Here is a 24,667-nt window from a genome sequence, read left to right as displayed (position 1 = left end):
GACTAGTAAAGCTGCGGTCACACTTGACTTTTCCTCCCATAGACTTCCATTCATTCGCACGCGAATGCGTCAGACCGGAAACGCGGGGTCATGCGTTAAGTTTCGCAAGTTGCTGCGGTGCAAAGTTCAAGCTTGGTGAACTCTGACCTGCGAAATCGCATCACTTGACTGCGTGAGATCAATCGAGGATCAAAACACGACCTCTCTGGATAGAAATTTAAAACATGGAGCAATCGCTGGCTTTTTTAAATGTCTAATCATCTTGTTTAATCCCGCCCCTTTTCGCAGTGCCGTACGACAGAATTTCGCACACACAAAGCCCAATGTGACCGCAGCTTTAGAGCTTGATTAGCTAGCCCAGGTGTGTCTAATTGGGGTTGGAACTAAACTTTGCAGGACACCAGCCCTCCAGGACCGAACTTGGACATGCCTGATCTATTTATTCATTTAAATTTGTAAATGTGTTATTTTTGAGGCTGATCTCAAAAATATAATTTTTACTGACAAAATTGAAGGTGCAGGCTAGGACTGTCTCTGCCATTTGCAAATAATGTTGTCCTTTTGGCTTCATAGGACATGGACCTTCATCATGAATTGGGACGGTTTGCTGCTGATTGTGATGGCAGAGAAAGAAACAGCACCTGTAATTCAGAAACCATCGTGCTTGACTGGAAAAAGGTGGCCATCTCCAATTTGGAGTAGAGTTCTTACCCCAAATGGAGTTCAAGTACCTGCATTTTTTTTTTCATGAGGAATGGAATGTGAGATTAAAAGATAGATCAGTGCAGCGGCAGCAGTAATGCAGCTGATGTGATTGTTTGTTGTGGTGAAGGAGCAAAAGACAATGTTAGACAAAAGGTAATGTTCTCAATCAAGGTTCCTACTCTCACCTATGGTCATGACTGAAAGGACAAGATCTCGGATACAACCGGAGACATGACCCCCTTGTTTGAGTCACAACATGAAAGAGAGATGAGCCAATAAAAAAGCCTGAATGCAAATTATTTTTTATAAAATGTAACTCATAGAACAATCAAAGCAACCAACAAATGTCTAGGGATAATAATGAAGATAAAGAACTTAGGATATAATCACAACAACACTTTAACTACATGACAAGTAATGCAAAACAAAACCATAAGGTTAAAGAGTCAATGAGATGGCAGGTGGCATGAGGACTCCTGAGTAGCCACGGCGTCCTGGGGTAGCTAGCACAACAACTTTTATATACCCAGTTCTAAAATTCTGTTGTACGGCACCGCAAAAAGGGACAGGATTAAACAAGATGATTAGACATTAAAAAAAGTAAGCGATTGGTCCATATTTTACATTTCTGTCCAGAGAGGTCATGTTTTGATGTTCGATTGGTCTCATAGTCAAGTAATGCGATTTCGCAGGTCAGAGTTCACAAAGCTTGAACTTTGCAAGGCAGTGAACTGCGAAACTTGATGCGCAAACTTGCATTTCTGGTCTGATGCATTTGCCTGCGTATGAATGGAAGTCTATGGGGAAAAAAGTCCAGTGTGACAGCGGCTTAAGGGCATGTGAATGGTTTCTCTCCAGTGTGGACCGTTATGTGTTTATTAAGGGACGATGATTGGCTGAAACTCTTCCCACACTGAGTGCAAACAAATGGTTTCTCTCCAGTGTGGATCCTAATATGTTGATAAAGGTTTGATGAGCGGTTAAAACTCTTCCCACACTGAGTGCATGTGAATGGTTTCTCTCCAGTGTGGATCCTCATGTGTAGATTAAGGGATGATGATATGCTGAAACTCTTCCCACACTGGGTGCATGTGAATGGTTTCTCTCCAGTGTGGATCCTCATGTGTTGATTAAGGTGTGATGAGTAGTTAAAACTCTTCCCACACTGAGTGCATGTGAATGGTTTCTCTCCAGTGTGGATCCTCATGTGTAGATTAAGGGATGATGATATGCTGAAACTCTTCCCACACTGAGTGCATGTGAAAGGTTTCTCTCCAGTGTGGACCCTCATGTGTTGATTAAGGTGTGATAAGTAGTTAAAACTCTTCCAACACTGAGTGCATGGGAATGGTTTCTCTCCAGTGTGGGTCATCATGTGTTCATTAAGGTGAGATGACTGGCTGAAATTCTTCCCACACTGAGTGCATGTGAAAGGTTTCTCTCCAGTGTGGTTCCTCATGTGTAGTTTAAGGGATGATGACTGGCTGAAACTCTTCCCACACTGAGTGCAAGTAAATGGTTTCTCTCCAGTGTGGACTGTGATGTGTTTATTAAGGGATGATGATTGACTGAAACTCTTCCCACACTGAGTGCAAGTAAAGGGTTTCTCCCCAGTGTGGATCCTTATGTGTTGATTAAGGGATGATGACTGGCTGAAACTCTTCCCACACTGAGTACAAGTAAATGGTTTGTCTCCAGTGTGGACCGTCATGTGTTTATTAAGGGATGATGACTGGCTGAAACTCTTCCCACACTGAGTGCAAGTAAATGGTTTCTCTCCAGTGTGGATCATCATGTGAATCTTAAGATCGCCTTTTCTTTCAAAACTCTTCCCACACTGAGTGCAGGTGAAACAATTCTTGTCTCTCCTTTTCAAAATACCATCAGTCTGTAAATGAGTTTTTTCCTCAATTTTGACATGATGTTCCTCCTCTTCACTCCCCTCATTCTCTTCAATTAGGTCTGAAACATAAAAAAAAACATTAGTTTTCATTAAGTCTTAAAAACTCTCGTCAAAAGCTGAAAAGTGAAAAGACACTGGAAACATTGGCTACACACACTGTAATTTTGAATTTTGCACATTAAATGTAAAATAAATCAGATCATATTTTGTTCGGTCCATTAACGTGTACACATTTAAGCAGATTCAATTCAATTCATCTTTATTTATCTAGTGGTTTTCCAATGTAAATTGTGTCAAAGCCGCTTAACATAGAAGTTACAGTAAATTGAAACTGTGTCAGTCCAGTTTTCAGAGTTTCTTACATAATTGATCATAAAAGTCATTTTGGTCATATTGATAAGACACAGATTTGAAAGCTGTAAATGGCCTACTTTCATTCATATATTTTTATAATTACATGTTTTTTCTAAAATTTGTAAAGCAGACAGGGAATACTTGTTCATTCTGTGCCTGACTGGTAAACGCATCAGAAAAAAAAGTTCTGGGGTACTAGCTGAACAAACAGCTGAATATTTGCCTCGCAGACATGAGACATACCTGGACTGCATGTGCATAAAGGTTGAAAGTGCACCTTTCCCATTGTGTGCTGTTGGATCATTTTCATCCATTCAGGGGCGATTTTGAGGCTTAATTTGGCCACAACTTTCTCTGTGTTTCTGCAAACGGACTGATATTTGGGGACATCTTATTTTGACATATTCGGGGAAAATGTTTTTAAATAAAAAAAATAAAAAAAACTCAATACACTGTTTTTTTTCTCCATTGACCTCTATTATAACAAAAAAAATTTGATTGCAAATCCATGATAGCATATAATCATGCATTTATGATAGTTGGTGTTTTCTGTGATGACAGTCAACATTGACTGGTCAGATTGGTCTCCACCCATGGGACGGCAAAAAGAAAATGGGTGAGAGTATAAAAGAAGAGGAGAGTTGAAGAGGGGAGCATTATGTGGTGTGTGGAAGAAAGAGTAGTTGACTGAACTGTTGCAGTGCGGGGAAATGAGTAGAGAAACCGGGTCGAGACGAGCAGTGTAAACTTAACGACTGGCTGTGAGAAACAAAAAGCGAAAGTACGTATCGAAGCAATGGAGCAAAGACCGCTGTCTTGTTACTGAAGTGCTCGTGACGTCTGTGAATGAGTGCGTCACCAAAGACTTCAGTGCAGTGTACTTTCGGTCAACTTTTTGTCAACAGATTTATCTCTCTGGCATGGAGTCAGCTGCCGAAAGCCTTCATCCCGCAGTCAACAGTGTCAAAGACGCAAACTGTTGAGGTCCTCACATGAAACTTAAAATTTAGTTTAATATTGCTCTTATCCTAAATATTGCTACCTTAAACCTACCTATACTGGAAAATAAGCATTTATAAGTGTCAGAGCCTAGCTGTTCTGAGCATAATTCAACTTGAATAAGGATGAATATAAGCCGAAGCAACCGTAGGGAGGCGGAATCCGCTACTAGCCTCCATGCTAATGCAACCTGCATCTAAGAAACAGACGGCTCCAGTGAGTGATAACAGTGCGGTCCTTCAAGCTACTGATGCACTAAAAGGCGATTTGATTGCTAAAATTGAAAAAAAGGCCATTACACAGTCAAATGAACTTTGCAATCGAATTGACCAGCTTCAGACAGAGTTACGCAATGTTGTGGAGCACATTAACGCCAGAGTGGAAGCAGCGGAAGAGCGAGTGACTGGTCTGGAGTCTGTGTTGGGTGGATCATCCGACTCACCCTGGAAAAAGGGTTTAGTGTAGTGAAAAAGGAGCTGGCTTTACTGAGAGACCGAAGCGAGGATCTTGAGGAGAGGTCTTGCCGCTCAAATCTCCGCATTACGGGAGTTAAGGACGTATGGGAGCACAGCAGATGCATGAAGGACTTTGTAGCCGGCATCCTGAAAGATACCCTGAACCTCGAGAAGACTCCACTTCTGGACTGGGCACACCGCACTCTACGCAGCAAACCAGTGGATGACAAGGAACTGCCACGCACCTTCGTGATTAAATGCCACTACTTTTCCCAAAAAGAGTATATTTTGAAGAAAGCCATTGAAATGAAGGCAATCACAACAGTACACTGGGCTGTCAAAGACAATACAAATGTTAATGTCACTCTCCGGTTGACTTTTAAATTATCACTATCGCACATGTTTGTTGTTGTTATTTCTGGTTCTCAAGTATATTTTGTCAATAATGGGGTAGCTTTGTAGTAAAACAAGAGCTGTTTAAACTGGTTTGTTTTATATGTGAGGTCCCACATGGTCAGCTAGTAAAGAGTGGGAGTAGCTGGAAGTGTGTGCAGTAAGTAAGTTAAAATCTGATATTGTATATTTAGAGGAGACACATCTGTTGAAAAAAGACTATTCTAAACTTAATAGAGGAGGCTATACACAAATATATAATTTTAACTTCAATAGCAAAAGTAGGGGCGTTGCTGTACTCATACATAAGAATGTACAGTTTGTTATGTAGTCAAAAGAGTTGGATAAAATGGTAGATAGATAATAATCCAAGGATAACTTTTTAACATGTCTGTGGTCCTGGCCAATGTATTTGCTCCTAATTGGGACAATGTACAAGTGATGTCAATGATTTATTTTAAATTTTGCCTAGTCTCGACATACACAATTTATTTTAGGAGGCGATTTAAATTGTGTTTTGCACCCAATTTTGGACCGCTCTAGCTCTTCAAGTAATACATTAAGTCAGCCAGCACAATGTATCAACTCCTTCCTTCAGACATATGGTGTAAGTGACCCCTGGAGATTTAAATATCCATCTTCCAAGCAATTTTGCTTCTATTCACCTGTGCATCAAACATTCCAGGATTGACCATTTTCTCCTGGACAAGCAGTTACTTCCCATAATGTCAGAAGTAGAGAAGTAGTATTGTTATTTTGGACCATTGTCTAGTCTCACTAAAGCTTTGTTTTTCAGGCTATGTAATCCCTCAACGTACATGGCAGTTTAACTCAAGAGTCTTGACAGACGACCATTTTGTGAAATTTATTGATGCTCAAATAGATTTTTTTCCTTGCAACAAAGGAATCCCCAGAGATAAGTTATAGCATCCTATGAGACTCTGTAAGCATATATAAGAGGACAGATTATTTCAAGCTAGTGCAAACAAAAGAATGTCAAAACAGCTTACAGAGATTATGAATAAAATTGATACAATTGATCAGCTACACTCCATATCACCTTTCGAAGAGCTCCACAAGAAAAGACTTCTTCTGCAAGAGGAATATGACTCCTTGACTAGTGAAAATGCAGAGGATCTCCACATAAGATCACGCCAGATTCAATATGATCTTGGTGATCGAGCTGGCAGGATATTGAGTTACCAACTGAAACAATCCTCAGCAGCTGGTTTTACAGCAGCAGTTAGTAAGGATGATGGCAGTATTACTGATCAACAGGGAATTAATGATCAATTTAAAAACTTGTGTAAAACTCTTTATAGCTCTGAAGTAAGCTCTCAAGCTAACACCCCTGTTGTGCAAGGTATTTGCTGAAGCTCTTGTCTCGGAATCACTCCCCCCTTCCATGGCATCGGCTGTTATAACAGTACTTCTTAAAAAGGATAAGGATCTACTTAAATGTGAATGTTATCGTCCGATCAGCTTACTCTGCTGTGATTATAAGATCCTGGCTAAAGTGCTGGTAATCAGAGTGGAGTCAGTCATGATAAAGATTCACCCAGATCAAACTGGTTTTATTGTTGGAGACAATTATCTTACAACCTTCGTTACTTATTTAATATTATTTATTCACCTAAAAATAATACCAATCCAGAGGCTTTAATTTCTTTAGATGCCCATAAGGCATTTGATAGAATAAAGTATATCTATTCATTTAAAGTGCTTAAAAATTTTGCTTTTGGCCCTGGATTCTGTTCCTGGGTTAAAATGTTAGATTCCAGGCCCCAAGCATCCATTCGAACAAATAACATAATTTCTAAATGCTTTCCACTCTCTAGGGGAACGAGACAGGGCTGCCCTCTGTCCTCTCTGCTCTTTCACATTGCCATCGAACCTCTTGCTACCGTATTAAGGAACTTAGATGGCTTGCAAGGAACTTTCAGAGAGGGACAAGAACATAAGCTCCTGCTATATGCGGATCATCTTCTTTTTCTGTCAAATCCAGATACATGTATTCCAAAAGCTCTTACAATAATCACATCAGTAATTCACATTAAATGGGTAGTTTACCAAAGATTGTGTTACCAATTTCAAGGAGTTTCTGTCTTGGGCCAAGTGAAAGTAAAAGGAGACATGCCTGAATTGATAGCAGCCGGAAGCACTGTAGTTTTTAACGTTTTTTTTTTTTTTAATTATTGGGCCACTCTCAGAGACTTGTGTAACAATTGAACCCTCAGTATCGTCATCTTTGTCTGGTGGATTACTTGTGGCCAGCAGTTTGCATTCTCTACCTGCAAAACGCAATGTCCAAATACTAGTAGTGCTGAGAAATGACACAAATTGATTTAACAATATCCTGTTGCAATGTACATCGCTCTTCTGCAATGTCCTGTTACACATTTGAACTTACACATACTATTCAGTGTGTAGTTACATACTACTTAAACATCTAGTTACCATGCAAGTTCACAGGTATAAGAGGCACTTAATATCAAGTGGGACCCCTTTTTAAATGCACATACTGGAATTTGTTCAGTAAAAGTGCTTGCGTAGTTTATGCAAGTTTATCTTTTCTTATCAAATAAAAAATGTATCCTACGCAGTTATGCGCATGTTTTTTATGCCTATATTTCAAAAGTTTTGTGCATCATGACGTTTCCATCAACAGATATTTAATGCTCTTAGCCTATCCAAAATACATATAAAAATAGGTGGCTGGAAACGCAAGGCTAAGTGAGAAATATCGCTTCATCTTTAAAAAAAAATCTGGAGTCTGACAGAAACTCAGAGTTTAGAGAATAAGACCTGCAGATATGACTTTGCAACATCAAGCAGCATTAGGCATGGGCCAGTATAAGATTCTGATGGTGTGATAACCTTGAATAAAAATATTACGGTTTCACAGTACTGTGATAACTGCTCTAAAATATATTCTTTTAAATGTCTGGGTAAAACAAACACTTTTTCCCTTCGAACACAATATATTTTCTTTTGAGAAACTTTTACAATATTTTGGAGTAGTAAACATGTCAGGCTAATTAGCTCAAATGAATCCTTGACTTCTGCTGTCTTAATTAGTTTCAAAAACACAGATTTCTTTACAATTTAAAACGGCATCTTTGGATATCATTTCTGCTGGAGATACTGCTGTCCTGAAAAACTTAAAACAAAATGTAAAAAAAAAAAAAAAAAAATGTACATATACCGTAGGGACGGTACAGCAGAAAATATTGGTGGTTTTAAAACCTCGACTTTTTTTCAAACCGCGGTATACCTTGAAAACGGTTATCATCCCATGCCTAAGCAGCATAACACTGTTTTTAGGATATAAAAATTCATCCTTTAAAAAAGTCTCAAGCAAAAAAATTCCAATGGCGCCGCCTGCTGGTATGTGAAGAATATGGTCAATACTGACGAACTTTACACTCAAATGTTTGCATATCATCATGCTGTAATCCATTTCTTAAGCAGCAAAAGTCATTTTTAGACTAGTTTGTTGGCCAGTTGTAGTAAGTGCAATGCTAAACGTTATTGTTCCACTATAACTTGTTTGTTTTGTCTCACATCGTCCCAAAACAACATCATATAGTTTAGAATACTGTACAATGTTTTATAACAATTAATTATTTTAGTGTCCATTTCATTCAGCATTTTTAATATTGGGGACATCCACGCTTTTTGACATACTTTAAACCAGGATTTCTGCAGGTTTCACCAAGTTAAATTTAAGACTTTTTAAAACATTTTTTAAGACCATTAGGAATGAAATTTTAGACTAAGGAATTTTTCAAATGGCCCAGATGAAAAAAGATTTTTATTTGTCCTATCAAAAAAATTATTATTTAATACATTTAATAATACAATAATAAATGAATAATAATATATTAAAATATTTTTGATATTTCTTAGCAAAAGAAGTGTAAAAACAAGACAGCTCTACTTGTATCCACACACTTTTTTTTCCAAAATAAACTTTCTTTAAAATAAAAAAACAAATGAACAAATTTTAAAAAGTTTTAAAAACTATAATAAACTAAACCTATGCACAACAATCTGTCCAGGTCAATGTCCTCAGCAGTAAATACATGGAGCACGTTTAAACAAATGTTATTTTAAGGAAAATAATTAAACCATTATGATAAATAGAGTTAAAATGACCTTTTTGAATAAAAAGTTAAAAGTTTTATTGAGATGGATTGTTGGTGATTGTATGGGTTTTGGCCAGATTGGGAAGCAAAACATGAACAAAGGAAAATGAAGACTTGTTTAAAATAAGATTTAAGACCTACAACACAATATTTCAGTAAATTTAAGACTTTTTAAGGCCTAAAATTTTACGACATTTTTTGACTCACGGAAAACCCTGTTTAAACACAATAGCCCTGGTAATTAGTTATTATAATGATGTAATTCTAACTCAGATACTATCTGTGAGAACTAGTAACAACTACTAGAAACAAGTTTAGACCCATAAAGAAGTTGATGAAAAAAGGGGAATTGTGATCAACGTGACATATGCAAATGGAAAGTACTAAGCCAACACTATCACTGTAATAGCAGATATCTTCTATGAGAATACTGTAGGTCAAATATTGTCAGCTCAGTTAAACTTTTTTAATTTATTGTTTTTATTTATTTTATATAGTGCCAGTGCTCAAGGACGCTTTACAAACAGTAGGAGAACAAGAAAGCAATAACCTTAAGAAGGAGATGGGAAATGGGAGACTAATAATACATAAAAGAATGACAAAAGACATGAGAACAAGTGACGAAAGAAACTGATTCCTGTCTTTCAATGAGTGCTTATGTGCATTTAGGAGAACTAGGCAGCACACTCCGGGCTGCAAGATGAATTTAATTCAGTATTCTTATTATTAACATATATCTGAATGAGGATCAAATGACTGAGTTGGTCTTTGAGAATGAAAATCAACCTGTTTGTTCCTGCAGATCTTCCTGTTTGACTGTGAATGTTTCTTCAATCTTCACATCTTCACTCTCCTCTTTAATAAACGCCATCTTTATAACAGTGTGGAGATCAGTCGCTTCAGCGGGAGTTTTTCTCTGCGTTTGGACACTTTATCCTGTTTAAAATGAATAAAACAATGAACAGAAACAAAATAACTTCTCTTCAACACTTGCTTCAACAGTTTCTTATAATGAGAGTAATTAACAAAAAGAAATCAGGTAAGTCAGAGCAAGAAACAATAGCCACAAATGAGCTGATTAAAACTAGTAACGTTACTCTTCTTAGTGATGTATACTTAGAACGGACTGACATTATGCTATTTAATAAATTAAACCTTTATTAAAACACTTATTACACACATTTCTGTTGTTCAAACAATAGCCCTCATTACTCTGAGTAAAATAGTTCTACGTTGTATAAAGGATTAAAATAATATTGTCAACAGCTGCTACATAATTTAGCATCGGATGAAAACCTGAAACTTTAATCAATCGGTTAATATCTGTGTAAAAGTTTCAAAACAAACCTTTCTCCAGTTGATTCACAGCGCAGTAGTGGCGCAACCTTATGACGTCACACGCCACGCCAAAATAAAAGTCTTTTTGTTTATCTTTTTATTACTTACTGTTGCAGTCATGACTTATTGATACATTTCTCCATCGTTTTTCCACTTTCTCACACACACAAAAACACATATATTTAGTATTTGGAGTTGATCAAAACATTTACTCTAAACATTTCAAGACAATTTTGAAAACTTTTTTAATCTACTAAGACTAAGTGTTTAAAGCAGAAAATCCCAACATTCTAAAAGGTATAACAAATAATCTGATAGGTGTTTTGAGCTGAAACATGTGTACAGACACATTCTGGAGACACAAAGAGTTTTCTTAAATCTTGAAAAAGGGGTAAAATAGGTGTCCTTTAAGTAAAAAGTACCCATTACTACTACATGTTTTAGTTTCACTAACTGTGTCATTATCACTATAAAATGCCTTTGATGTCCCACAAGATTGAATCAGTCCTATATGGACATAATGCACAATAATGAAACTCTAATGTTTTAATATAATTGGTTAAATCATTACACACATGCAGGTATAATTATAAGTGTTTTGAAATATGTTTTTGTCAATTTTTGCCAAATTCTTTCATTGAATAGATGTGATTTTGCCATGTCCCACACACTGCTCAGGCAACTTCAGTGAGTCTTAAAAGTAGGTAAATTAGATCAAGTTAAAAAAGATTTTTAAACATTCTTATTGTCTTTAACAAGTTATTTTAAAGAGAAGTCATTTTAATAACTTTTATTTTGTTTTAATAATATCATTAATCATTTTGCACGTGTCCTTGAAATTTCTGTCCACCCTGTCATGATGTGATAAATGCCCCTTTAAGATGTATTCTGGTGTACTTATTAGCCTCCCCATAGCCAGTTTGCTTTTCTTCAGAGGAGGTTTAAAGATCTGCTGTACACACAGTAAATATCTACACTAATGTTTCCAGTTTTTCCTCATATTGGGTTTGAAACTGAATGTTGTCAAGCTTAACACATCCACCCTTTCATAGGTAAAATATTAATTACTATTAAAAAAAAATCAAATTTAAAGTATAGATCTTAAAGAGCTTAAACAGGGAAACACTTTATCAGCTTCAGATACATCCTGTGTTGAATAAATTAGCCAAAAATGTCCTCCTTGTCATTGTCCACACTGTCACAAATTGACAGGGTGTACATTTGCATTATTATTAACACTTTATTTATTTATTAATTTATTGTTTTATTGTTAATTAGTTCATGTTTTTTATGTTACAACACTTATACACACATACTACACTAGTTGATGCAATATATGAGTGGACTATACAAACCTTTTGCCAATATCAGTCTCAGTCTATATAAAGAATATCCTTTTAAAGTCCATATAATTGAGCTCATTGACTGTTTGAAATAAAACTGCAGCCCTAAGTATTTGTACATTTATGTTAACATCTGTAATCTTATTATTTACCTTATTCTGAACCCCCCCCCCCCCCCCCCCAAAAAAAAAAAAAAAACAGTATTAAGGTGTTTAACTTGAGTTGTCTCCAACATTCCCTTCACTCCTCCAATACAGTGTACAATATAAAGATTTACATTCATTAGCAAATTTAGTTTAATTTGAAGGACAATAATTTTTTTTTTTTCCCATTCATTTGCATATTGATAAAACCTAACTGATAACAGAGGAGGCAGCATGGTGGCTCAGTGATTCACTGTAGTTAGTGAAAACAGAAGTTGAATTCTTGAAAACTTTTACAACCCTTTTATATGAACCCTTTAATATTTCTTGTTGTACCTGTTGTTTTTCAAATGTTTCTCCATATTTAGTTCACTGAATAAAGCCTTTGTCCACCCTGTCATGCTAATGTCCACCCTGTCATCTTGTTTTCCACTGTCATGTTCAAATTTTATGAATATAAACAAATTATTTAGCAAAACATCTTGTGTGATTTCTTAATCAACCAATAAGGGCCAGTTAATATTGTCTGAAATCTTGACAAAGTATTTTAGATCTTGGTTTTATTTAGAAAAGTATGCACTGATTGCATATTTAAAAAATAAATAAATAAATGTTTTGTCCATTATTTCATTATTATAAATAGATTTTTTCCATGAAGTTGGGTTGGTAAAGGGACACATGATCTTTCTGAAAATATACATTTTATAATCACACTGCAATGAAAATATACTTATACTACTTTGAATTTGTTCATGACAGGATTGACACAATTTGAGGGTTGTTTCCCGTTTTTCTGCTTGCAGATTATTTGTAAAAAGTGCAGGAGCCTAAGGTCTAATAAATATAACAACTATGTGGTTAAATAAAATATCTCAAACCTTTATTTTGGTGTCTCAAAGGCACTTTATAGTGATAATGACCCTAAAAACGTTTCAAAATTGTCTTAAAAATGTTTAGATTAAAGGTTTTGATCAACTTTAAATACTGAATATCTGTGTCTGTGTGAGAGATAGTAGATCTGTTGTGTAAAGTGGAAAACGAGGGAGAAATGTATCAATAAGTCATAACTGCCAGTGGCAAAAAAGCTAAACAAAAAGGACTTTTATTTTGGCGTTGCGTGTGACGTCATAAGGCTGCGCTGCTCCCGCGATGTGATTCAAGTGAAGAAAGGTTTGTTTTAAAGCTTTTACAGATATAAAGCGATTGATTAAAGTTTCAGGTTTTCCCTCCGGTTCAAAATATGTACATGTTGTTGACAATATTATTTACCCTTTATACAACATAGTACTATTTTACTCGCAGTAATCGAGGGCTATTGTTTGATTAAAGTAACAGAAATCTGTATAATAAATGTTTTAATTAAGGTTTAATTTATTTAGTAGCATAATGTCAGTTCATTCTATGTATACATATAAGAAATAGAGTGCTAGTTTTAATCTGCTCATTTGTGGCTATTGTTTCTAGCTCAGACCTGATTTCTTTATTGAGGTAAAGTTGGTTTTATATTCGCACATTCAGACTTTCTCCTAAACTAACTTAATATAACTTTTTTAATAATTATTTGCTAATTCTAAACAGGGAAATCATCTAATCAAAATACAACATTGTTCACAGTCAAATAAATAGTAATGTTGTTTTCAAGTCCTACTTAGATGAGATTTCAGACTCAAAGTACCATGGTAAACAATACAGGGACCATGTCACAAGTTGTCACTGAACAAATGTGCGAATATAAAACCAACTTTACCTCAATGATTTCTTGTTTCTTTCATCTTTTTGTTAATTACTCTCATTAAAAGAAACTGTTGAAGCAAGAATTGAAGAGAAGTTATTTTGTTTCTGTTCATTGTTTTGTTCATTTTAAACAGGATAAAGTGTCCAAACACAGAGAAAAACTCCTGCTGGAGTGACTGATCTCCACACTGTTATAAAGATGGCGTTTATTAAAGAGGAGAGTGAAGACCTGAAGATTGAAGAAACATTCACAGTCAAACAGGAAGATCTGCAGGAACAAACAGGTTGATTTTCATTCTCAAAGACCAACTCAGTCATTTGATCCTCATTCAGATATATTTTAATAATAAGAATACTAAATTAAATCCATCTTGCAGCCCTGAGTGTGCTGCCTAGTTCTGCTAAATGCACATAATAACTCATTGAAAGACAGGAATGAGTTTCTTTCCTGTTCTTGTTCTCATGTCTTTTGTCATTCTTTTATGTATTATTAGTCTCCCGTTTTCTTTACCTTCTTAATTTTGTTGCTTTTCTTGTTCTCCTACTGTTTGTAAAGTGTTCTTCAGCACTGGGGCTATACAAAATAAATAAAACAATAAATTTAAACAAGTTTAACTGAGCTGACGATATACGGTATTCTTGTAGAAGTCTATCTGCTATTACGTTGATCGTGTTGAATTAGTACAGGGGTGTCCAAACTCGGTCCTGGAAGGCCGGTGTCCTGCAGCGTTTAGCTCCAACTTGCCTCAACACACCTGCATGAATGTTTCTAGAAAGCCTAGTAAGAGCTTGATTAGCTAGCCCAGGTGTGTCTGATTGGGGTTGTAACTAATCATTGTAGGACATCGGCCCTCCAGGACAGAGTTTAGACACCCCTGGCTTAGTACTTTCAGCTTGCATATGTCACGTTGATCACAATTTCTTTTTTTTTCATGAACTTCTTTATGGATTAAAACTTGTTTCTAGTAGTTGTTACTAGTTCTCATACATCTTTTCACCTGCTACTCTGCCAGGAACTTTGCCGCTTGAGAGCACCTTTAATAATAATCTAAACATTTGATTAGAGATGGATCGCAAGATGTGCTCAAAACCATTGCTACATTTGGTGAAGAACCATGGCAAGGCTAAGTGTAATTATTGTAATAAACTAATAAGTTATAAGGCAGAGTGTCACGACCAACATGACAAAGCATCTGCGGTTGGGTCACATACTTCACGAATATTGAATTAAAAGAATGGCGTGTTCGGTTCATTGTGCTTCCTGCAGGTGCAACTAACAACAGTTTTGCATTTAACTTAGTGTAACTTTTTGAGCGTGATGAGCAGTTCAGTGTTAGTTTTTATTTCAATATCTTGAGGTGAAATTAAACTGTGCATTCTCTCCGCCTCCTCATTCATAAACAGTGGGACGCGCCACTGAAGCATGCAGGAGAGACTGCTTTACAATCTGTCATTCATAATCTTAGCTGTTGTATTGAGTCGAAAGAATATATAAAGTAGAATGTTCTTTAACAGTCCTGATATATTTAATCTTTTCCTTTTGCTAAATTTTTGTAATTTCTCTTCTGCAAATTAGATTTTTTTAAAATCTGCTTGATTCTTTTAAAACCGAAAGCAGCGCCCGTCAATTGGTGTTTTTCCTTAAGATACACCTTTGTGAATGTTTTATTTTATGTGTTTAGTCTTTAATGTGTTTTTAATCATGTTGTTTAAAAAAAAAGCGTGTATATACCTATTAAAACTGAATAAAGAGCATGGTCTAATCAGAAATAAATGTAAATTAGTTATCTATTTTATTATTTTATGCATAAAACAGGCTAGTCTTTTTATCAATTGAGTTAATTGATCTGAAACTTTTAATAGCATTTTTTTTCTTGTAAATGATAAAAGTTGCATCAGATTGCTAAAAAACTAACCTGAATACCCACGTGAAAAGGGCCACAATGACTTTTTTTTATATTGAAACAATTAGATAGTGTCTTTCTGCGGTACAATCCGTACACTCTACTCATTAAAATAACGGCTTGGTGTTTATACTGTAAAATTGTGACGATATTTAATTATTGATTGTAGGCCACAAATATCGTTATCGTGATAATAATACGATTAATCGTGCAGCCCTATACCCTTTTATTATGTTCTTGGTTGTTTTTGACCCATTGACTTCCATTATAACCACACTTTTTTAACCGCAAAGCCATGACACCAAATAATCATGCATTCTAGATTGTTGTTGTTTTCCCTGTTGGGAAGAGGTCAAATGTGTCATTTTTACTGTTGATCATCAGTTGGCAGCATTAACCCTTTAGATAGGCCTGTTCAAAAAAGTTTCTCTTTTATCTGGAGTTCAGTGTAGTAAAAGAGCAGATTATAGTGTGCGTGCATAAATACACTTTGTAGGGGGACCAACAGTTTTAACCAAAAAATGACCAGTCTATCAGATGAAGAAGAGCAGGAGACAGATTCAATTAAAAGAAAGTTTACTGTAGATAGTTTGCAGTTTCATCAGCAGAGGCCAGCTTAACAATCGCAACAAGTTTGTAGACCGCTTTACATACAATCTCAGAACAACAACAATTAGACTCTTACATAATGTCATTAACTGCAGTGATACAACTGCGTGTTTAACCCCCAGGGGTCGAAGGCCGCATGTACGCATTTTGATGCGTCGTCTCCTCATATTGCCAAAAACCATTCTCTCTTTTCTCTCTCCGCAAACTGTTTTTAGAAATGCGTCAGTAAAGTGCACTGAAACTCCACGAAAACAAAACGCACAGATCACTGGAAAGGAATATTTGAACCTATCGGTTTACAATATACTGATGCCCTGTTTTTCTAGGCTTTATTGGTGATAATGGTCAGGAATGTTGGACCATTATTGCCTTTTTAGCATAAGCAAAGGAGAGAAACTAGCCAGACAGTAATGTGTGAATTGTGGAGCAGGCTAAAGAAATGTGTATTTTTTTTTAAGTAAGTGTACCTTTTTTTGCTTTTATTTTTGCCATAATAAAATTGTAGCGAGATAAATCGATAAGTTGATTTTGTTCAGGACACACTGGACTGAAGTCTTTGGTGACGCACTCATTCACAGACGTCATGAGCACTTCAGTAACAAGACAGCGGTCTTTGCTCTTTTGCTTCGATACGTACTTTCGCTTTTTTGTTTCTCACAGCCAGTTTACACTGCTCGTCTCGACCCGGTTTCTTTACTCATTTCCCCATGCTGCAACAGTTCAGTCAACTTCTCTTTCTTCCACACACCACATAATGCTGCCCTCTTAAACTCTCCTCCTCTTCCTTTATACTCTCACTCATTTCCTTTTTGCCGTCCCATTGGTGGAGACCAATTAAGCAATGTCGACTGTCGTCACAGAAAACACCAACAATCATAAATGCATGATTATATGCTGTCATGGCTTTGCAATCAAAAATAGAGGCCAATGGAGAAAAAAACGGCCATGAATATAACTAAAAGACAGAAGAATATGGGAGATGGGTCTGAAATTTGGGAGAATCCCGAGAAAAAAAGTGTTTGCAGGTATGGTCTTATGTCTGTGAGGCAAATATTCAGCTGTCTGTTTAGCTGTTACCCCATAACTTTTTTCTAACAGCTTTCAAATCTGTCTTATCAATATGACCAAAATGACTTTAAGATCAATGAAGTAAGAAACTCTGAAACTTGATTGACAGTTTTAATAAACTCTATGCAAGATCTCTTCCGCGTTTGCAATTAGCCCGCATGTCAACTTTCCGGTACAGCACTGCGATCACTGTAAACAGATGATAGATTACACTCGTTGTTTATAAAAGTTTCCTCGCATTACCATGAAGGACAAGGTGTATTATTATGCTATATATAAGAATACCAATTATATGCTAGTCGTGTCTGTTTCTCATAGTTCATATCGATTTTTATGTTGTTTTAATTACCTGTAATTAGGTGGGTTTTCCTTGTTGAAAATGAGTTGGAGGTGGTATCCCATTCATTACATTTTTGCTACTTGAAACAAATGCATTTGGAATTATTGAGCAGCACTGGTGGTCTGACAGAAGTTGCCTGCCTGATTTTTGCCAAAAGACGGAGGTGGTACATTTGATGAAGGTAACCATCGCCTGAGTCTGCACAAAAAAAAACCCTGCATATTTACATTAGTGCAGAGCAAATGTTCACTCAAATTGTTCTGTTATTTATGTATACATGTTTATATTAATGCATTGAAAATGTATGTTTATTATATTGACAACTTTATATTCCTGCAGTGCAGACCTCAACATAGAAATTATGTACAGTTTGGGTTTATATAATTTTTTTTACATGACTAAATTTTGCTTGATCATCTACTCTTTAATCTTTAGCTCAAGCTTTTACTGATGGGCAGAAGGCAAGCCATTGTGTAAATCTGGTTGATGCTCGCTGTAATAGAAAGAGCTGATGACTGTCCAGCTTGTTGTTTCACTCTGCGGATGACACGTTGATCAGTTTTAATAGATTTAAAAGTGCGCTCGTGTGTCTTTCTATAATTAATCAACTGGTAGAGATTGATATCACATTTAGAATGTGAGCAGAACTAAACCATAGTTTTTAGAAAGAATAATAATCCCATTAATCTTGTAACAGTACATGTCCCTGTTGAAGGTCAGTGAATTTAAGCTAATTGTTTATTAAAAAAGGACAAGCCATTCTCGTACATGACTGTTGTGTTACTGAAATGTAGGCAATAGCTATGTTTCCATCCAAATATGTTGATTAAATTTATGTGCAAAACTGGAATACCGCATAAAAGAAGTGCAAATAAATCAGCGTTTTCATCCAATAAATCAAAGAGATCAAAATCGTCACTTCCTGATTAACTGGTGCCTCATATCAACAGTAAAAACTGAATTTACTGCGGTAGAAGAAGCTACATGAATCTTTTCTTTATTTAATAAATGTACTTGCGCATCAGAAGACAGTGCTGACACACAATGAACGCGTGGTGGTGTTTGAACACATGATATGCGAAGAACAGAAGCTCTTGACACACTCCAGACGCTCTGGAGATCATTAATGATATTTTACCATTAATACTGAAACAGTTAAGGTGTTTTAGAATGAATGACCAAAACAAAACATTTCAGATGTGTTACAGTTTGCTTTACAGCGGTCTCGTATGCTTTACACTGATCACACCGATCTTTTTTAGGGGCATGGAAGCTTAGGTTAAACTCCGTGTTAAATATTAATCGATAATACGATTCTTTCACAGGAGTATCTCCATTCTCACTGCATTTAAGTCTGTAGAGATCATACATCCTTGAAACATTGAGTGTTGGCTCAAGGTACTGCCTTTCTGTGTTGGCACGACAGTAATGTGACTCAACAACAGGAAATGAACTGATGTGTGCCTTTACCTCCTCTTTCTGATTTGCATCCATGCATTTTTCTTGGATGCTTCCCCCTTTGATCAGGTTTTGGCGTGGAAGTAGTCAGATTTTTTTTCATGTGTATGTTATACACTGGTTTCTGACTGACGGCAAGATTGCCCAGATAAAACAGCTTACAGACTCTCACTTTTTCACCCCTTATGTTTAGTACTTAAATATGTAGGCACGCTTTCTTTGTGGTTCATCACAAGTTTGCCTTTTTGTTTTGTCACAGTCTGTAGTCATGGCTATAAAGTCATATTTTCTGTTTTGACTCAACTCGTAGAACTCCGTAAAGCATTTTTCCCTTTCAGCTGGGGTAACTTTTTTTGCACATTTGAATTTACATGACATAGAACAGTTCTTCAAAGTTCTCACATGTTTGGCTGAAGCCATTTTATTTGTAGAGTTGACATGTTCCTTGCCCTCCTGATAAAGTTTCTTGCGGGTAGATTCTTTCCATTTTGAAGAATTGGCAACCCGTCTCCTGCCTCTTCTTTTCTGATTAGTCCCCAGCTCCTCAGTTGGTGGACTGGCAGGTGTGGTCTCTGCTTTGTCTGATAAAAGCCATGGCCCTAATGCTGCTCCTTCTGTTGCCTCTACCTGATCACCTGCCTGGAGAAAAAAACATTAAAAAAACACAACTTATAATACATTTAAATACACAGTATATTTTAATAGACAAGCAGTAAATTCTGAAAAGTTTCTTATAAGTAGCTCAGTACTTTTTGTAGTTAAAAACTAATTCTTACTTTCCCTCTTTCTGTTGGTCTCTGTCTTGGTATTTCTAGACTGCTTGTTTGTCTCTCTGTCTCTGAAAGTTCAATTTCACGTTGCTCTTCTACCACACTGCTCCTTTGCTCTTCTGCCTCAGTTGTTCCCCTTGTCTCTGATGATGCTTTTTTTCATATTTTCCTTGTCTGGTGCTCTCTTTCTTTTTGCTGTTCTCCTGGTGTTTCATATAATTTGTATAATTACTCATCACAATAATAGAAAAATAAATAAATAGTGTGTAGCTTGGTACCACTGACTAGTTACAGGCTACAACCTACAATCATTCTGCAATCATTACCATTTAATACTGAGGTAACTGCTATATCAATCTTACACAAACTGTAGCCGTACTATTTGAGTAGTTTTACACACTATTTTATAGCTAACATTACTTTATATCACAAATTAAAATACAAATTTATGACATCATATATCATTAGAAAAAAATTATCTGTTAAGGTCTGTGGCCTATTGTCATTTATTATGCAAATAACAAATAATTCAGTCAGAATTTGGCCACTTGAATGATAAAAAAAATTCAGACATAATAATGATAATATAGTATGGCATATTAATAATAATAGAGCTTCAGGATTTTTTTGGCCTTTCTTGTAAAGTACATTAGAAAATTTATGGATAACATCATTTCATCTCTATTTAATAACAGTTCAGTAGCGAAGGATGACTTCATTAACGTCTGATTGTATGTTTTCTTGCACAGCTGTATTTTGGATAAATAATAGTTTGCATTGGCTAAAACTGAAGCGACAGCCAACAGGGTATTCGGCTTGGATTTAAAGCCTTTTTTGATTAATTATTTTCACTAACGTTATGTATGATGACTTCGCAGCCAAAATAAGACAGATGAGCTCATGTTTCGGACAAATTCTAGACATTTGTCAGTAGGGGGTGGGTCTTTCGAACCTCCCGAACCCCCCTTGACTACGGGTCTGTATTACACAGGATAGATAAAGGGAACAGCTTGCTAGCATTGACGGATAATGTGGTGTCTGATAATAAACTTCTCTGCAAGACCTTAAATGAAACAAACAGAAAAAACGAACTTACCTGGAATTTAGACTTCTGTCCTTGACAAGATCGTCAATAAAGTGGTCGACAGTGAAGTTTCTTCTTAATTTTGTGTGGCACGGCATTATTTAATTGACGATTTCCTTCAGGTCTTTCCTGCTCCACAACAGAGCAGTGCGGCGGAATGACAATAGAACGCTGATACTGATTGGTCCTTGTGCGTGCATTCGAAATGCTGATTGGCTCACAGATGGAACCTTAAAAACAGAGTTCGAATTTTCAGATAAAACCTTTTTTGTTTTTGAATAAAAAGTCTTAAAATGTAAAGAACTTATATAAAAAAAAACATCCCATAATGTAAATAAGTTGTCATTTAATATAAAAATGTCAATAACTCAATTTTGACAAAAATATCAGTTAGAACCTTATAATTTTAAGGTGACGAGTTGTGCACATGTTTTTTTATGCATATTTTCAAAAGTTATGTGCATCATGACGTTTCCATCAATCGTTTTTTATGCGCATCTCCAAAATGAGCAATAAATTAGGTGGTTGGAAACAAGTGTGCCGCAAGCCTGCTTTTGAGTGAAGGTCTCGACCGTTATATCGCCCCCTGGGGGCTGGCTGCAGTACAAGTCATAAAGCCCGCCTCCTCCGTGTTAACTTGCAATAAAATGTCCCGAAAGATGGTTCTGGTCAATTAAGGCACTGGTTATCGTGCTGATATAGGTGCAGATCTTCATTTTTGTAAACAGTTTGTTTTTAGCAGTAATTTATTGCTGGGAGTATCATCAGCTGTGATTGACAGTTTCTCAAAGCAGACCGTATGAGCTTCATAAGGAGACTGAAGTGTTATTATTAGATTTCAGTGTTATTTTACATTACGATAAAATGAGTTCAGCAGTAAACTATAGTTTCTGACATACAGGATCTGGTGGAACACTGTTTATTCGGTAAGGTCAGGGATTTTTTGGGCTTTATTAGTTTGCAGATACACGCCTAACCACCCTGATAGCAAAATACACTTCGGTGAGTTCCTGCTAGCTAGATCCTCGCCTGCCGGAGACTTACCCCTCGTCCCGACTCCGTCTGCTGTACCTACTCGGTTATTATTAACGTTATTACAACCATTTGTGTTGATATAACAGCAAACGTAGGCTACTATGTAAACGCAAACTGTAGGCACTGAGTTTAACCTTTGAATAAAATGCAAACAGCATACATATCGCAAATATTCAAATAAAGGTTCAAAATAAATAATAATAAACCTGTATTGATTGCACAAGTATTAAACAAATAATTATAAAATTGAATAAATTTTGTAGTGCACAAGAATCAAGAATTTCAATATAAAAATAACAATAAAAGCTGCACAAGAAATGACACATTGTAAACAAATTTAAGTATGACGGGGAAAATACAGGTGATTGCTATCTAGCAGTAATTCCTTAATGGGTCTGAAATAATAATTAGGAAGACAAAACGAATGTTAGCCGATCTCCACTTTGATCTCCTGTAAGGTTATTTGAACTTGATTTACAGGACGTCTCTGCATTTTGAGTTTCGGCATGTTGATGAGTTAATCTACTGAATTTGCTGTTATAAAATATTACTGTTCTAGAAACCGAAACTTATATAACAAATAGAGCTGTAAATGTTATAATTTAATTACATACATCATTTACTGTTGGCTTTTTATTTGAAAACTCCTAATAAACATTAAAAAGAATGTAAATTCCTTTTTGCCAGATATAATGAAGGCATGGAATAAACCAAATGAAAACAGAGGCAAAAAATAATAAACAATATACTAGCTAACAACACAATACAATACAAGCAAAAAATAATAAACAATACAAGCGATGTTGCAGCAGCTGATAGACATAAGTTGATGCATTAATACTGAAAATTTTTTTGTACAAATCAGTGTTTCCTCTAGAACTACCTGTGGCGTTATTTCAATGACAAATGTCGTGAGCGCAGTATTAGAAGTCGAGATCGCATTTATGAAATAGCCTACGAGCATGCAGATCTCTTTGCTTGCATGCCAATTTTTTTCTGCTCGTGCCCTCAAATATAAGCCGCTTTAAGAGTGCGCAGATCTTCTTGTGCTCTCTCAAATAAATGCTGCTGAAGTGCGATTTAGTGCGTTTATGTAAGGAGTATGTCCCCAGCATTTATTAGATTTGCTAGGAATATTTATGAATCCCTCCGGTATTAATGCGTCTAAAATAAAGTAAAACGGCTATACGTCGTGTTTGCTGGCCTCACGCATCACGCACCTGTCACAGTCAGCCAGTCAGTCAGTCAGCACGAAACTTAAAAGGTTAAACAAATGACGCACAGCACTACTACGGTCGGATACAGAAAAGTTTGCGCTGTTCTAATTCACTAGCCTTTTAATACGTTTTGGTGCGATTATCACACGCTATTAAAAAAAATAGAATGTTTTGAATGAGAAGCTGTAATGTAGCTGTGGCGGGATGAATCTTGGCGTGGCGCCCCGCCATGGAAGAATGAAAGTAGAGAAAACCATGCAAATTGACGAATTGCAGGGTTGGGATGTGTAAATAGGAATCTTGCTGTATTTATCTTTTAAAGGCATGATTTTTCCCGCATGGTAAATCGTTATTTATGGTGTGTAGGCTATATTTTGAGTTCTGTTGATTGTTAATTAAAAATAAAAACGTTTCTAAAAATGTGTGTGTTGTTTATATGTTATTGTTCATATTGTACAAGTTTTATTTCTTCCCCTGTGAAGATAACAAATACTAACAACCCTGTTATAAGAGAAATTTTTTTGTGCTCATATTAGTCTAACTCAGGCTAGAGTAAATGAAAGATTGTTTATTTCTGCTGTCCAACATGTATTGCTTTTATTAAATTATTACAGCTTGCATCACACAGTTTTTAAACCGTATATTACTGCGTGTTTGTAAATGTAAGTGTTTATATTTACATCAGCAAGCCTTTGTTATAGTGCAGACACTGGCGGTCAAGTGAGAAGTGCGGGGGGTGGGGGGGGGGGGGGGGGGGGGGCGTGGTTGATTTTACATCAAGCGTTTGGTTGGAAGCTCGATTCTGCAGCTCCTCCTCTGGCGCCATCAGAGAGTCCTTCTGCGCATGCCCAGGCTTCAATTTCAGCAGTCTTTTGCGACAGTTGTACCCGTCACAGAGGCATTTTGCCCTCAAATTGTGAATGGGAAATGGCGCTGTCGCGTCATCCATATTTTATACAGTCACTGGTTGGAAATGTAAGGCTAAGGCAAGAAATACAGCTTCGTCTTTAAAAAAGGGGAGGAGACCAACAGAAACTCAGAGTTTAGAGAATAAAACCTGCTCCTGACCAGGTTAGGTTCACAGAGTAAGTTACCACAGTAACTGACTCTGAGTTAAAGTTACCTCTCTTTCAGAAACAGACTTGACTTACCCTGCTTTCTCCAGTTTAGCAAACCTGCCATTTTGAAGTGGAAAACCCAGAGTTTCCATTTCAGGGAATTAAATACTCTGGGTTTCAGGGTTTTTCAGGGTTAAAATACTCTAAGTGGTCACTTAAACTCCTTTCTGAAATGGGCCCCTGGTGTACTAATCAACTATTGTGGATTCTGGAACTGAACAATGATGTTCCAGATGCTGGACATCCACTGGCACAAGATCCTCATCAATTTAAGAATAAATCTCCCTTCTTTGTCATGTTCTGATACATTTAGGTTTCGCCGCTATTAGATTTCGCTGTAGATCGCGCTATGCAGAAGTAGAGAGACTGACTCAGAATCTACCGGAAACACATCAGCAGAGTTCGTGCATAGAGTCCATTTACTATAACTTCTATGTTAAGAGGCTTTGACACAATTTACATTGTAAAGGCACTAGATAAATAAGACTTGATGAAAACTAATGCTTTATTTATCTATTTCAGACCTAATTGAAAAGAATGAGGGGAGTA

At 36.3% G+C, this 24,667-nt stretch overlaps 2 protein-coding genes and 1 pseudogene across 2 annotated transcripts in view; 1 reads left to right on the top strand and 2 right to left on the bottom strand.

Annotated features, from left to right (window-relative positions):
- The window catches only part of LOC130221935 (gastrula zinc finger protein XlCGF26.1-like), a 151,600-nt gene that overhangs the window by 69,123 nt on the left and 57,810 nt on the right, over nucleotides 1-24,667 (bottom strand). The window lies entirely within an intron of this gene.
- Nucleotides 1-24,667, top strand: part of LOC130221893 (zinc finger protein 721-like) — a 461,849-nt pseudogene that overhangs the window by 435,146 nt on the left and 2,036 nt on the right.
- On the bottom strand, nucleotides 335-10,356 carry LOC130221950 (gastrula zinc finger protein XlCGF57.1-like). Its single transcript, XM_056454542.1, has 3 exons — nucleotides 10,305-10,356; nucleotides 9,744-9,893; nucleotides 335-2,667 (listed from the first exon to the last, which is right to left on the bottom strand). The coding sequence occupies exons 2-3, from the start codon at nucleotides 9,826-9,828 to the stop codon at nucleotides 1,535-1,537; spliced, it is 1,218 nt and encodes a 405-aa protein (XP_056310517.1). The 5' UTR covers nucleotides 9,829-9,893; nucleotides 10,305-10,356; the 3' UTR covers nucleotides 335-1,534.

This window comes from Danio aesculapii, chromosome 4 (genome assembly GCF_903798145.1).
Source record: "Danio aesculapii chromosome 4, fDanAes4.1, whole genome shotgun sequence".
Classification (NCBI taxonomy): Eukaryota; Metazoa; Chordata; class Actinopteri; order Cypriniformes; family Danionidae; genus Danio; species Danio aesculapii.
Note: the sequence above shows the minus strand (reverse complement) of the source record. Positions and strands in the feature narration are given on the sequence as shown.

Bases quoted from the DNA above. Each gene is read 5' to 3' on its own strand.
- LOC130221950 (XM_056454542.1), bottom strand. From the start codon at position 9,828: ATGGCGTTTATTAAAGAGGAGAGTGAAGATGTGAAGATTGAAGAAACA. The intron at 2,668-9,743 runs GTTGATTTTCAT...TTTATGTTTCAG, and splicing joins AGATCTGCAGGAACAAACAG to ACCTAATTGAAGAGAATGAG.